Source organism: Simochromis diagramma, unplaced genomic scaffold, assembly GCF_900408965.1.
Source record: "Simochromis diagramma unplaced genomic scaffold, fSimDia1.1 OVJJ01000274.1, whole genome shotgun sequence".
NCBI lineage: Eukaryota > Metazoa > Chordata > Actinopteri > Cichliformes > Cichlidae > Simochromis > Simochromis diagramma.
Window position 1 is genome coordinate 426309 of NW_024387386.1, and position 15509 is coordinate 441817.

At 40.2% G+C, this 15509-nt stretch overlaps 1 protein-coding gene across 1 annotated transcript; it reads left to right on the forward strand.

Annotated features, from left to right (window-relative positions):
• Positions 1 to 1534: 1534 nt before the first annotated feature.
• On the forward strand, positions 1535 to 10914 carry LOC120720210 (carboxypeptidase Z-like). Its single transcript, XM_040009846.1, has 11 exons — positions 1535 to 1712; positions 2173 to 2202; positions 2672 to 3046; positions 5522 to 5749; positions 5834 to 6060; positions 6321 to 6485; positions 6633 to 6791; positions 7914 to 8049; positions 8205 to 8344; positions 8482 to 8581; positions 9494 to 10914. The coding sequence occupies exons 1-11, from the start codon at positions 1640 to 1642 to the stop codon at positions 9841 to 9843; spliced, it is 1983 nt and encodes a 660-aa protein (XP_039865780.1). The 5' UTR covers positions 1535 to 1639; the 3' UTR covers positions 9844 to 10914.
• The last annotated feature ends 4595 nt before the right edge of the window (positions 10915 to 15509 follow it).

Consider the following 15509-nt stretch of genomic DNA (forward strand, 5'->3'; position numbering starts at 1 on the left):
AGGTGTGCTGGCCACTTTGTTAGGTACAACACTTCACCTGCCCATTAATGCAAATGTCCAATCAGCCAGTCACATGGCAGCAATTTGATGCATTTAGGTATGTAGACACCGTCTACAGTCTGAAGTTCAAACTGAGTATCAGAATAAAAAGGAAAGGTGACTTTGAATGCAGCATGGCTGTTGGTGTTACATTGTCTGAGTATTTCAGAACCTGCTGATCTGCTGGATTTTCACACACATCCATCTCTGGGGTTTACAGAGACTGTTCTGAAAAAGAGAAAATATCCAATAAGCAGCAGTTCTCTGGATTAAAATGCCTTGTTGATGTCAGAGGTCAGAGGAGAATAGCCAGACTGCATTGAGCTCACAGGAATGCAACAATAACTCTGGTAACCAGGAGAAGAGCATCTCTGAATGCACATGTTGAACCTTGAAGCAGATGGGCTAATGATGGGCAGATGGGCAGTAGCAGCAAGAGAGAGGCAAAAAACAAAGGCTGAGAAACCTTTATAACCTTTCAATACACAAATTGACCAATACAGGAAAAATAAAAACACAAGTCACATAAAGACTTCACTAAAACTAGCAACTCTGGTACTAAGTACTTGCAACATACGTTATTATTATTATTATTATTATTATTAGATGTAAGTTCTGACTGTGACTTACTCACACACTGAAAGCAGCATTAGGTGCTTGTACTCTCTTTCTCTGCGGGCACGTGACTGGTTTGGGGGGATTTTTGTGGATTAGACCGCTTTAAGTGTTTAGAACAGACAAATAAAACTAGAATATTGTGTTTAAACGTAGCACAAAGCTTCCCACAGGAAGGGGGATACAGAATGAAATGATAATCTGTGGCTTATATATGTATTTTTTTCCCCTGCTTATTCTGTTGGTTTTTGTTTTTTGTCCTTTATCCCCGTCCCTCTTCTTTCTCCCCTTTCTTTTCCCCAATCTGTCCCGTATTTAACAAGTAAAAATAAAATAAAATAAACAATAAAAGGTGAATCAAATAGACCATTACGGAGAGGCTGGGATGGTCCATTTGGTAAAGTAAATCCGTTGGGCATCTTTCTTCGCCTTTAGATAATAATTCTGATGGCAAAAGAGCCAAACGGGACAGGCAAAAAAAAAAAAAAAAAAAAGATAATCTGTGGCTTCATGACTACAAGCAAGCTCACACTGACATTTAATATGATGTTATAATTTTACAGTCAGTTTAAAGCAAGAAGAAGCACCGACACAAACTATAAATTATTATTCTTCAGAATGAGGATTCATGTGAAGTGAAAATGTGAGGTTATTAGTCTAAATACGCAGAGCCAGTTTTGAGTTTCGAGTTAAACCCAGCAGCAGGCCCGTGAAACAACCACCAGCCGTACTGAAAAACGAAGACGCAGCAAAATGTGAGCGAAAATTTGCCAATCCTTTCATGCACTTATCCCCGTTTTACCTCAGAGCCATTTCCTCTGTAACTCGATAGGAAACCGTAATGCTTGTAATAAAGTGGCTCACAGAGTTGCTCGGAGGAAAGTTTTGCAGACTTGGGACACTCCAACGCGCACACTCACGCCCTCTGGCTCAGTGTGTGAGGTGCCACATCGAAACGGAACATAAGTGTCGGAAAGTGCGCATCATGCTGCTGATCCTGCTGCAGTTGTTGGTTTTTGCGTCTTGTGCTCCTCCGCGATGCGACCCGAAGTTTCGAGGTAAACTTTCTGCACTTTTTGCGATAACAAACTTTATGCTGATGTGCGCATCTGGACCTGCCGCGCAAAAACTGGACAGGACGTCACGTGCAGGCTGTGGACTATTCTTGATTCAGAAGCTCATTTTTGTTCAATTAGACTTATGAAAAATTCTTGTATGTAACTTTTAAAAAAACCTAAAGCTACAGGATGAGTGAGCTGAATTAGATGGTGACAGATCTAAAGTCTGACAGATGGTGTTAATGTTTTAGATGGAAGCAAGTTTAATGAATACGATTTATAGTCGTGGAAAATGTGATCCTCGAGGGACTTAATGATTCTTTGTACACTGACTGGCTTTATAGAGAGTTGTTGAAGCAAGCACAGTGTTCTGTAGGCCCCACTGTAGCATTTACAAAAACCACCCTGCCATCTAGTGTCTACTCAGTGTCAGCTAATGGCATGCTGGTATGTCTTGCAGGACAGTGCAAGCCAATAATAGAAGAAAAACGTAAGTACCCATGGGCTTAAAGCAAGAAAAGTGTCATGCATGTGCTGTTTGCTATCTTGCTTTTCTGTACACTTTCTAATTTCTAACCAATCAGTCTTTTGTGCCTCTAACACTGGACAAAATCAAGCCTCAAAGTCCCCTCTTCTCCCCCCCTTAATATGCCAAGTGACTGCAACAGGACTGTTTTTCACAACAAACAGGAGGAGATTATAAATGATAGTGGGTGTAGTTTTAGTGGAATCTGTCCCCAAAGCCATAAAATCATTGAGTATTTTTAGATGATCGATGGCAGCATGAAATATTCAAATTCTAATTTCCAGAGATAATAGAAATATTTAGGACTAGATGACTGAGGACGGCACAGTGAAGCTCATGATTAAGCGCTGCAACAGATGGAGATACACGTCTTGATCTGTTACTTTCTAAGCTGATCCCTGATCTGTCTTCATTGTGGAATTTTTCTACTCAGCCAAATGCACAGATCTAATGCTGTCCTACTGTGATGACATGCCCTACGCTCAAACCATGTTCCCAAACATCCTCGGTCACAAGACCCGTGAGGATGCTGAAGCTGGCGCTGAGTACCTCCTCATCAGCGTGGCTGAATCTCTGCTGGGCGGAGATTGTAACCCAGAGATTCGCATGCTGGGCTGCTCGGTGTTGGCCCCACGTTGTGAGAAGGAGAAGGTGCTGAAGCCGTGCCGCAGCACGTGTGAAGCCGTGCGCAGAAGATGCAGTCGCACGTTTGACAAGATACAGATGGCCTGGCCCTACTTCCTCGACTGCGATCGCTTCTTTGTCAGCGACCAAGAGGGATGTTATGACCCCCTGGAGGGCCTCAAAGGTGAGATATAATCACAGCATACTGTCATTATGTTGACCTTTGTTGACCTGATTGGCCTTAGTCTTGGCTGTGGCTGATGACATCCGTGTAAATGTTTTAAATACTGACATTAGCTTCTTTTTTCCACCTGAAAAAAAGAGCAACTCAAATAAAAAGCAGGCATGAAAATTTCAGCAGTGCACTCCTTCTCCTAAACACATTTTCTGAAGGCATCTGGTTTGCAGAGATGCGTATGTGGCTCACTTTAAGATATAGCCTAACTGGAACGCCTTACTTCCCCTATAAACTGTCACTAATGCTTGATCCTGTGGTTATCTTCTGGTGTTTTTATTGGCAGTGGCTTTATAAACAACCCACAGTGAACCACAGAAAGGCACACATTGCTAAATCATATCTTGCCCAAATAGCTGAAAAGTCTTTATAGTAAAAAAAACAAAACGCAAAAAAAATAACAGACCCAAATATGTATTGTGCTACCACTCGTTGCAGCTCCATGTGTGAACCAGATGAGCGCGTGAACAGCAGCAACTTCTGCACAGACACATGGAACCAATTTGAGTAGTTAAGTTGTGTCATTTCAACATTTATAGACAGTATAATGTGTACATTTCATGAAGTGTATGCAGGTAGTGCTTTTTAAATTGTTCCAAAACTTTCATGATGCACAGGCTGGTAGCAGGTTAGCCTGATATCAGTATAAGAACTCCAGCTGTTCTTCTTTCACTGTGTATCATATTAGGACAGTAACACTCACGAGGGTGATTAAAGGCCTGCGTTAACAGTGTTCTCCTGAATGCACCCTTATAAACATAACTATATCATCTTAAAATAATAAAACAACAAGCTGTAGCAGATACTACAATACATTCTTAAGTTTGGACTCCCCTCACAGGCCTCTCAGTTCTTTGGTCCGCTGCCTGACATCGTCTTACTCCTTTATTTTGCAGCAGTGAAGCTAACTTTACTTCTATCACTCAGCACAATAAAACTTAATGTTTGTAGGCAGACTGAGTCAGTGTTTGTGGCGCAATGTGATGGGTTGATTTCCTCATGTGTCATTTAAAAAATCCTGATAATATTAAATCTTCCCATTTAGAAACATTACATAAATGTAAAAACATAATTCGGGTGCGGTATACTAGGGACCGATATCGGCTCATATCAGTATTTATAAAGGCCGATAAATAAAAATTTTGAAAAAGTGGAAACGAGAGAAACAATCAACCACAACATGATGTTACATAATTTATCCACCAGAGGGCACTCAAATGCAACAACAAGCTGATCCAAGCAGAGGCATTAGGTAGTGCTAGCACGAAACTTAAGCGAAATAATTCGCAAACCTCAACTCTACTAATTTATTTCGCCGACCTTCATCAGAGGCTCAAACACAATGGAGGTCATACTATTTATACACAGAGGTGCATCTTCTTCAGATTGAATGAAAGAATGAAAGAAGACTACATTGTCAACAAGGATTCATAAATAACTACAGATAACAAACATGATGGGAATCTGTTTGGGTTTTTGAAATCACTAAATATCTGCATCAGTCTTAAAATTTAAAATTTCCATATTGGCCAAGCATACACTATGTAATCTTCCACTTTCTATTGAGATAAATCATCAACACAGTAGTGTCAATTATCAATATATTTATAAAACATGCAGTTGGTCTTGGGTTGTTTTTCTTTGTGCTATGATTTTTTGTTATATGATTGTCTTGTGCTACTCTGTGATTTCCACCCTTTAAATTGTATCTATGCAAAGACATATTAGGGAAAAAGAAAGGGCCTCAGAGGTGTGAGTGCACGTACCATTTGGGATGATTTCTCCACAATATGACGCGCAGGAAGTGTTTACATAAACCATCTGTAGCTGATAATGTAGCCAGCAGCTCTGTGTTGCAGTCATAGATGTTAAAGTTTTTGTATAATACAGTTTTACACTGCATAAATCATGTTTTTTAAACCAGCAGCAAAAGGTTTTACAGCCTTTCTAGGTCTGGTCTCAGCTGGTGTCAGAAATAAGTGTGAATCCTAAAATCAGGGCAGACTTGTACAGACTTTGGGGGAGGGGCGGGGTGGCAGTTGAAATAAACACTTCTAACTAATTATAGATTTGAAGTGCTTCAACTTTTTCTCCTTTAGATTTCTGTTGTAAACTGCAATATTTATACCCTGGAAAACCTTACACAAATAAGGATAGTACTTCCATTTGAGGTAGGTGAGATAGAACAAGTCATTGTTAAGCCAGCTTCACCTAACAGCCCCTAAAAAGAGGGTGTTAAAACCCACTGTGATAATATAGTGTGTCTGTTTTGGGACCTTACTCTGTGTGCATACATGAAAAGCTGGTTGTGGGATGAGCAACAGAACTGGCATTGATTGAAAAGATGAGCTGGAGTGGTGAAGGGTTGCAAAGCAGCTTGCAGAGCAGCTTGCAGATTTCCAGTAACTATGTTTGTCTCTACAGGGCAGGAGGAAGAAGAAGCTGCTGATGGCCTGGATATTCTACTCACTGCGGACTCTCCTGACACTTTGCAGTTCACCTATCATTCCAACACTGACCTGATCAGTGTCTTAAAGAAGACTGAGGATCAGTGCTCCGGCATAGCCCGGACCTACAGCATAGGCCGCAGTATGGAGGGCAGAGAGCTGCTTGTGATCGAGTTCTCTAACAATCCCGGAGAGCATGAACTACGTAAGTCAGGCTCCTCAGTCTTCATAAGGTCTGCTTTCTTTTCTCTTACAAATGTAGGTAAAACTTAAACGTGGCTCTCTACAGTTGAGCCGGAGGTAAAGTATATTGGGAACATGCACGGAAATGAAGTCCTTGGCCGCCAACTACTCATCTACTTGGCTCAGCACTTGTGCTCAGAGTATTTGCTCGGCAACGAGCGGATTCAGACTCTAATCAACACCACCCGCATCCACATTCTGCCCTCCATGAACCCCGATGGGTATGAGTTGGCTGTTTCCGGAGTCAGTGACAATAACTACGATTTTGAGCAGGTGAGCTATTTACAGTTACAAGCAGTAAATATATTGATGTGCAGTTTGAGTCAATAGTTAAGTAATTAGTAATGCATGATTCCCTGCACAGTGCAGCAGAACATCAGCTCTTTAAATTGATGCCCATGAGCACGAAGCCAAACGCTCACCTTACAGAATATATTGTAGTCTGTTATAGTTGAATGGCAATTTCTGTATGACTCATACTGCTACTATCTAAAACACATATTATTAATAAGGCAATAATACTTATTCCTCAGGAGGATCAAAGATATGATTCTTGGAACATCGGCCGAAATAACGCCCAGAACATCGACCTGAACAGAAACTTCCCCGACCTGACGTCCATCGTTTACAGCAGACGCAGACAAAAGGGCTACCGCACCGACCACATCCTAATCCCAGACTATTACTGGTTTGGTAAGGTACAGTATAAATCCTTATCCATATATAGTGAATGACACTGCACATACTTTATGAAATAACGAGCTGTGCTGTTGCAAACTTTGCCTCTTTACAATAAACTGACTTAATCAGTTAGACCAATAAGAAGTGTTAATGCTGAAATCCAGGTTGCACCCGAGACCTACGCTGTCATGAAGTGGGTCCGCTCCATCCCATTTGTGCTCTCCGCTAACTTCCATGGTGGAGACTTGGTGGTGTCTTACCCTTATGATCTGTCCAAACACCCATTGGGACGTGAAATGCTCTGCCCAACCCCAGATGTCAAGGTAAAAAGGGTTCTTTGGGAAACTTATAGAGTTAAAGAATAGTTTGTAATAATCAAAAACACAGTAAAACCTAAACAAACCCTAAAAAACAGAAAATATAAAGGACCTCAATTATTACTGTCATCAGTACAGGTATGAACATGTAGTATATGTTTAGAGGAAGCTGGAAAAAGAATAGACTGTTGCCTTAAACCAATGACATTCTGGTTATTTGATTTGCCTTTTTAATCTCTTAACATCTACCAAGTAAATGGTGGGTCAACCAATGCTAAACAAGCATAAACTACAAGATGAAGAGCGTGTCTCTTAAACGTATTACAGTTTCACATAAATGGTTGGACGTGTTAGATGTGAACCTAACCTTAATTTAATCGCATGTTTAGTCCAGTTCTCAGTGTATATATTCCCCTCTTTCTCATGCAAAATTGGGCATCCTTGACTCCTCTCATTGCATCCTAGGCCTCCCAACTCACAAGCAAATAAAAGAGGTGAGGATTCCCATGGAGCGAGGAGCCGGGGCAACAGGGATTTTTAAAAAAAGGAGAAAGCCTTTTTAAAGCAGTGTTAATTAAATGATACCTGACATGACTGTATGATAAATATAAACAAAAGATACACCAGTGCATCCTTTATGACCGAGTGTGCATCTTCCAGGAGTGCACACTGCTCTATGCTTTTTCCTACAGTCACTGGTCAGTTCTGAAAACCTTCTACACCCTTATATTCTTACTTTATGCATTATATCAGTCATGTTTTAATGAGTTAAAGGCTATAAAGTGAAGGACCCATGATGGTGTAGACTACAGCTACTACAACTGTAACGGGACTGGTAAGTAAGGTGTAATATTGAATATTATTTGCAGTGTGCTCCCATAAAACACTTAATGCAGTGACATGCCTGTTTACTGCTCTTTGAGGCAAGGTAGGAAGCAATGAGTCATCGCTAACAACAGAAAACAGATGGCAAAAAAATAGGACAAAACATTATTAAGATCAGCAGACTCTGATTTTTTATTTATGCTTGTTGCCCCGGTAAAACCCTGTGAACATGTGGTTTAAATCAGTGGTTATTTTTTCATCTGAACAAAGAGAGAAACAGTTAACCTGTTTTACATTTTGCAGGTTTTCAAATTTATCGCAGCAACTTATGCAAATGCCCACGAAACCATGTCCAATGAAAACGCACGCTGTGGATCGTCTCGTACTCACAGCCAGAAAGGGATCGTTAATGGAGCTCAGTGGTCCAGCTTGGCAGGCGGTGAGTTGGGGGGGGACCACAAATCCAGAGAAGTAAAATAGATTTCTGAGTCAGGAAGGAAAGTGCTGTTGTCTGCTGAGTCTGCTAGAGGGTGCTGTAAGACCAGTTATGAACCTGTGAGTGTGTTTTTTGAATTTTTGTTTTTTTGTGGTCAGGAATGCAAGACTTCAACTATCTCCACACCAACTGCTTTGAGGTGACTGTGAATGTGGGATGTGATAGATTTCCCCCTGAAGAGGAACTGGCCTATGCCTGGCATGAAAACCAAGAATCTTTGCTCTCATTTATGGAGGCAGTAAGACTCTTTTAGCACATATCCTGATTTTTGTTGGCCTGGCAGTTCAGCACATGTTAGCAATAGCATACTGAATCTCAAGTGCGATGAATGAAATGATCTATTTGTAAACAACTTTCTTGGGTGTTGGTCCTCAGGCCCATCGTGGCATCAAAGGGATTGTAAAGGATGAAGAGGGAAATGCTATAAAAGGTGCCAGGATATCTGTCAGAGGGATACAGCACGACATTACAACAGGTAATAACTATCACCTGCTAACAAAACATACGCCTTTACAAAAGCTCATTTAGTTATGACATTAGTTTTGTCTCTTAGTCAATTCTTAAGCTCTATATGGCCAACATGATTTTTATTCAGTAATTCAGACATGTAGCATCTTAAATATTAAAAAGATATGAGCTATAAAGGCAAAAAAGGCATTTTGAGGTAGTTGTCCAGTATAAGTACAACTTCCTGTGTCAGGTTTTTCATAAAACCTATATTAAGCTCATAACAAAGCTCAATAACATCATTGTTTATTCTGATCACAACCTTCCAACCACCCTTCAACCATGTTATGAGTGTTACTGTTGCAAAGTAAGGCACTCTACAACTTCCCTTAGGGTGAGATGCGTTTGGCCACAAATTCAATAACCAAGTGAGAATCTGAGAAGCATCGTATGTAAACACCTTGTTGTGACAGTAAAACAAGATTCAGCATCAAGTAGTCACTAACAGCAGCACAAAACTTTGAAAATAATTGACAAATCTCAACTTTTTTGTCATATTATCTGAGTAATCTGTTTATTTTAGTTTATTTCTTGTGTTGAGAAAGGTAAAAAATATCTGATATATATGGGTTTTTTTCATATTGCCAAATATCGGCACTGGTGTCTGTATTAAAAATCCTATCTAGGTTCTCGAGGTGGAAGTACCTGGAAACCAAATAAATATCTTACTTCAACTAAAGTTATTAAGGTCATTGCAGTTCTACCAAACACCTACTCCCACAGTTTGTATTACAGGGTTTCTGCAAGTTGTGTAAACACATCTTGATGTGTAAAATGAACATTTCTCTACAAATATATTCGTACTCATGTACTGTGTATTCATGTCGATTATAAGCCCAATTAAAAGCCCAAATACTCAGACTTTCTCTCCCTGTCCTAGCTGAAAATGGAGACTACTGGCGCCTCCTCACTCCTGGCATCCACATAGTCTCCGCCTCTGCGCAAGGCTACACCAGAGCCACCAAGAAAATCCAGCTGCCCTCTCGCATGAAGACTGCAGGCCGGGTGGACTTTGTGTTGTCGAAAGCACCTGTGGACTATGACGCGCAGGAAGAGGACGACGCCTTCTCATCCTACGACAAGTTTGACCCTTACAACCAGTACCAGCGCTACACCCAGATGGCTGATTTGAGCCAGAACCAAGAGGAGAGAGCAGAGAAGCCCTGGTGGTGGAATTACTTTGCTTTGCCTGGAGTACCTTCCCCCACCTGGCTGCTGAAGCAATATTAGAGCTTTAACAAGAGAAGCAAGAAATGAGTCTGTCTTTCTACATTATGCAGAAAAACATGGAAGTGTTACTTTTTACTAATGCTACTCCTGCTTCACAATTTTGCCTTTATGTGCTGTGTCTGGTCCGAAGCCCAAACCTGAATTATAATGTAAGCGCCTTACAAGCTTTTGCCTGGACAGTAACATAACTTTAGTTAATGGCCACGATTGAATAAAAAACACGTTAAAAGATTTGACCTGCAGTTTTATAGCACTATTTCACCTGAACTGTCGATATTTTTCATGAATTATTGGCGTATTTAGACCTGACCCCTGACTACTTACAATTACCAAACACAAGGTTTCTGATGGCCACTAGGGGGCAAGCTAAACCAACATCTGGCTGAAGTTGCTCCAAACGATGGTTACTCCTCAACACAGTGTGCAATTTGTGAAATTGGCATAAATAGACATGTCATTGAGAATAAATAGTTTTGCATTAATTTCTCTCATTAGTGAGCGTAAGGAAGAATTTGGTTTGTGATATAATCTGTTATTTAAGCGATTATAAAAAGAAGTTAAAGGTTTTACATTGACTATAAAACAACAATTTACTCACTATACACAACTCTCATGTGTCCAGGATTCTGAAAGTGTTCTCGTATACAGCGCAGAATAGTAATTTTCAACTTTTATCATTTTATCTTTTTTTTTATGCTATTTAGATTTCATGAGTCATGATTCAAATTCAAAAAACACTTTATTTATTCCCCCAGAGGCAATTAAAAACACACCAACAGAACATCAAACAAACATAAACATGAAAGCATCAGTATAACTGACCGATCACAGTTCAGGTACACTGAGCAGGACAATTATAAAATATAATATTTTATAATTATGTTATTACTGTATTACTCCTAAAATGCTATCTTAACCTAAAACCCCTCCACGTGTGGACATGCTGTCCTGCAATAATCTGTATGTCGTTCCACCAAAGAGTGACTGGCCTTCTTTGCTGAATAATTGTTAGACACTTGATTCTCCACTTTTCCCACAGAAAATAAACCAAACTTCTTGGAGGGATCCTGACCTCTTGTATAGTTTATTTACAACCAAGCCCGAGGTAATCAGCTGAAACTTCTGTCAGTGTTTAGGGTGTATTGCATGTTGACCTTCCTTAGAGGACGAGCGTTCGGTCAAATTAAACCTCATTTCTTTTGGAGTCCATAAATAGTGGCAGACAATAAAGTGCATTACGTAGACTTGTCTACAAACAACAATGGAGGAATAAGCAAGAGGTGCTAAGAAGATAAAGATATATCTTTATCTTCTTAGAAGGCAAATTTGTCACAGTTAAAGAAAAAAACAAAACATCCTCAACAACAGAATTTCACAGAGAAAAGCACCAAATGGACACTAGATCCCGATAATGAAATGTAGCCCAACCAGAGTAAGGCATGCATTCGCATTGGCAGCCCTGGGGTCCAGTGAAGTCCCAAATCCTATAAACAAAACAGCTCTTAAGAATTTTTTTTATGAAAGGTCATGAAAGAAGCATGGGAAAAGCAAATTACCCCCAGATAAAGGTCGAGGAATAGTATTATAAAATCATAGTGAAAAGTCTGCTTAGAGAACTACTTGACCCATGACAAGTCAGTGAAAAAAACACCGGGCTTCTCAGGGGATTTATAAAACACAAACACATGATTTGGCACCAAACTCGGTCAGCCAAACAACAGAGACCTCCATCTACAGGAGAATAGGAAAATACTCCACACTCTCCCAGGATCACATAACCCTGTGTGCAGGGCTTTCAGCACACTGTCAGAGGGCATCAGGATGCCTGCAGGTCCATGCAGGATGTTACAAATGCTGGATTTCATTATGTACCGCACTGGCACTGCAGTACCTCTAACGGTATTGTTTACAGTGATATTGCAATGGTACCTGCAGCAACATCTATACCACCATATTCATGGTCACATATATCAAAGTAGTGGGCTTTAAGCTGCAAGCATTGATAACGTTTCCTACTCAGGGGTTGGGGTGGAAGTAGGGGGATGGGGTGGTGTCTCCTAGACCAGGACTAAATAACTTATTCCTTTCTCCCTTTCTTATTCTTTTTTATTCGTCTCCGGAATGTGGATGAGTATTTCTTTAATGTCTGACTTCTTCAGTCCCATTATTTTGCTCATTCACTATGGTGGCCTTTGTTTTGTCAAGTAAACATATATGAAGCTGCTACACTAACATACCATAAATCTGAGGAGCTAATGAAGCTGCAAACGTGTCATAACAAGGTTCACTCACTGTTTCAGCAGCTTTAATTACAATCTTTTGGCCGTCAGTTGCTCAGTTGTGGCGAAGATGGTTAAGAGTGTTATCATGTGACCTTTACAATCACTTAACTGTCATCACTTGTCGCATTAGACCGAAAGCTGCGGAAGCTAATAAGTGGATCTTAGGTTGACAAGGTCAAGAGTGAAAGTTCAAGCTTGACTGAGATAAAGTAGCTCTACAGGTGAACACTGCAGGTAAGGTTTAAAAGGTCTCAATGGAAATTTGACATTGTGTGACATTTTAAGTACAATAACTGACAGTGTGGCATACAAAATCCAACTGTTTATCCAATGATCCATCATCCATTGATGAATCTAAGGGATATGTCCATTATGTGACTTTTTTCACTCTAGTATTTATAGACTGACCTTGTATACAGCAAGGCATTAGGCCACACCTCTTAATTCTTTGAATTCAGGTGTTTTCAGGCCCACAGGTATATAAAATCAAGCATCTAGTCATGCAGTCTGCCTTTTGCGAAAGAATGAGTCGTTCTAATGAGCCCACTGAATTCAGGTTTGGTGGTTGGTAACAGGATATCACCATTGCAACGAGTCAGTTTATAAAATTACTGTCCACTTAGATATTCTTAGTGGTATTACTACAAAGTGGAAGCATTTAGGAACCACAGCGACCCAGCCGCCAGTCGCAGACCATGTAACTACAGAAATCCTAACATCCTCTGGCATTAACATCAGCACAAATCCTGTCCACTGGGAGCTTCATGGGATGGGGATCAATACCTGAGCAGCTCCTGTAGGTTTAATGTGTAGGTGGTCCAGTACTTTTTTCTATATGTTACTGCTGGCTGGGTTTTAAGGATAGTGTATCATATTTTTTCCTTTTTCATCTCTATTTGCCCTTTTTTTCCTGTCATTTTATGAATGAGCTGATCAGTTTTCACTTGTTTTTTTAGTTTCTTTTTTATTTTTGTTTTATTTAAACTATGTGCCATTAAATACTGTTTTTTACTGCACTTTGCAGTTCTTGGAAATTACAGTTAAAACACCAGACATATCAACATGAGAATGTAATATAAGAAACTTTAGATATTTTATCGACAAATGTCCTTGATTTAATGGTGCTGCAATCTTCTGCAAAATGTGCAAAATGCAGAATTGAACCCGTTTGCTTTTCTGAGCCCGCTTCCTTGAGCCTACGATGTCAGGTGGGGTGCCAGGTCACCAATTACTTGGTAAGGCTGAGAAAGTTGCAAAGAGCTGCCCTGAGCTGCCATGTTGTGTTAGCATCATGCTGCTGGCAAGTAGGTAAGTAACGCCTCATTTCAGTTCAGTGAACCTGCTCTCTTTTCTCAGAGGACTTTTAATACGCTTATGTCCCACCTCGAGACCAGTTTGTTAACTATGACTATTTATGAATGCTTAGTCCACCATGTGGATACAGTGCCACCAGGTGCCAGCATTGAAGCAGGGGGTACTTTCATTTAATACTCTCATTAACTCATTTTAGTATGAGACTGACAAGTCTGCTGCACGTCAGACAACGTGCTGTTATCTGTGTAAATGTATATTAATATAATACGCTTTTCAAAACAGAAGCCTCTTAAAAAAGAATAAATTGTGATGATTGAGACAGAGAGAGTAATAAGAAGCAATAGGTAAATTGCAATATATATATAATATATAACTTCACAATAGGCTAGGTGCTTTTATTTGTGGGTTAATTATTGGTTAAACATTTCTTTCATATATCATTTGAGAAAATGTTCTAGGACATTAGAAGTTACAACAAAAATTGGAAATGCCATCCACCATGGTGAAAAGAAAGTACACCCACATTAAATTCTGAGGTTTTATGTATTAGAATATTATAACAATTACCCATCCTTAGCAGGTCTAAATTTAAATAAGCACAACCTATAATGAACCACAAAACTTGACTTTTTTACACAGCGTCATTATGAAATTGAACAAAAGCTAAATCAAAAAGCAGAAATGGTGTGTGAAAAACAAAACACACCCCTACTGATACCAAATGAATTAAGACGCAAAGGTTTTGGCAGTTTGCAGGTCTGGAGTGTTCAGGTGTGTGCTAACATAATCACACAATCTTCCCAGCAAATTCATCCTATGGTCAGACCATGCACAAGAGCTACATCTCAGACTCTACAGGCCTCAGTTGTCATGTTAAATGTTAAAGTTCACAATAGTACAAAAGACTGTCCTTTTGCACAGACAAGGCCAAAGTGTTGATGTTTGGCCATAATGTGCAGAACCATAATTGAAGAAAACCAAGTACAGCATATCAGCACAAACACCTCACCTCAACTGTGAGGCATGGTGATGGAGGGGTGATGATTTGGGCTTGTTATGCAGCCACAGGACTTGTGCACATTACAGTAACTGAATAGACCATGAACTCCTCTGTTTAACACAGTATTCTAGAGTCAAATATGTCTGTCTAACAGATTGGTTGAAATTAGTTCATTCTACAGGATCCCAGGCACAGCAGCAAATCTAGTCCAGATCTCAACCTGATTGAAATATCCTTGAATGCTTGCAAATGTCAGTGAACTCAAACAATGCTGTTGCAAAGAGTTTGCCAAAGAGAGCAGAGAGGGTTTGAATTGGAGATTATGTATCGGAATTTCAGGTGCAGGACCACGCCTCCAAACTCGCTCCTTCTGGTTCTCATCTATATAGGTTCCCCCACTCCTGCAAGCTGTTCATTCTTGTTTACGTGCCCCACCCTCCCTCCCTCCTTGTTCTCAAATCTTTAACTTCTTCACTTCTATTTAGTACACGGGGATCTGCCACCAGTCCCCTTCGAGGCCTTCCCCAAACTGCAGCTCAATTCATGTCCAAGCATTTACCTTTACCTACTAAAACGCCGTCAAACCTAAAATGAGGACGTGGGCCCAGCTAGTGAAATGGTGATAACTGGACAGAAAATAAGTAAATGTATTAATAGCTTCTTTCACTTCTTGTTTTGTTTATTTGTTCTTTTGGGTTTTTTTTAATGGTACAATAAGTTGAGTGGTATTAGAGGTCAAAGACACAATCAAGGTGAAGTGTTCCCTTTCCTGAGCCTTTTTCCGAATTTACAGTTAGTGTGTAATGCAGGGGTGTCCAATTCCAGACCTCGAGGGACGGTGTCCTGCAGGTTTTAGATGTGTCCTTGATCCAACACAGCTGATTTAAATGGCTAAGTGACCTCCTCAACATGCCCTGAAATTCTCCAGACTAACTAATCATTTGATTCAGGTGTGTCGACCCAGGGTGATGTGTAAAACCTGCAGGACATCGGCCCTCAAGGCCTGGAGTTGGACATCCCTGGCATAATGTCAAGGTCTCACCTTTTTGTTTGTTTCTTCATGACAGGAA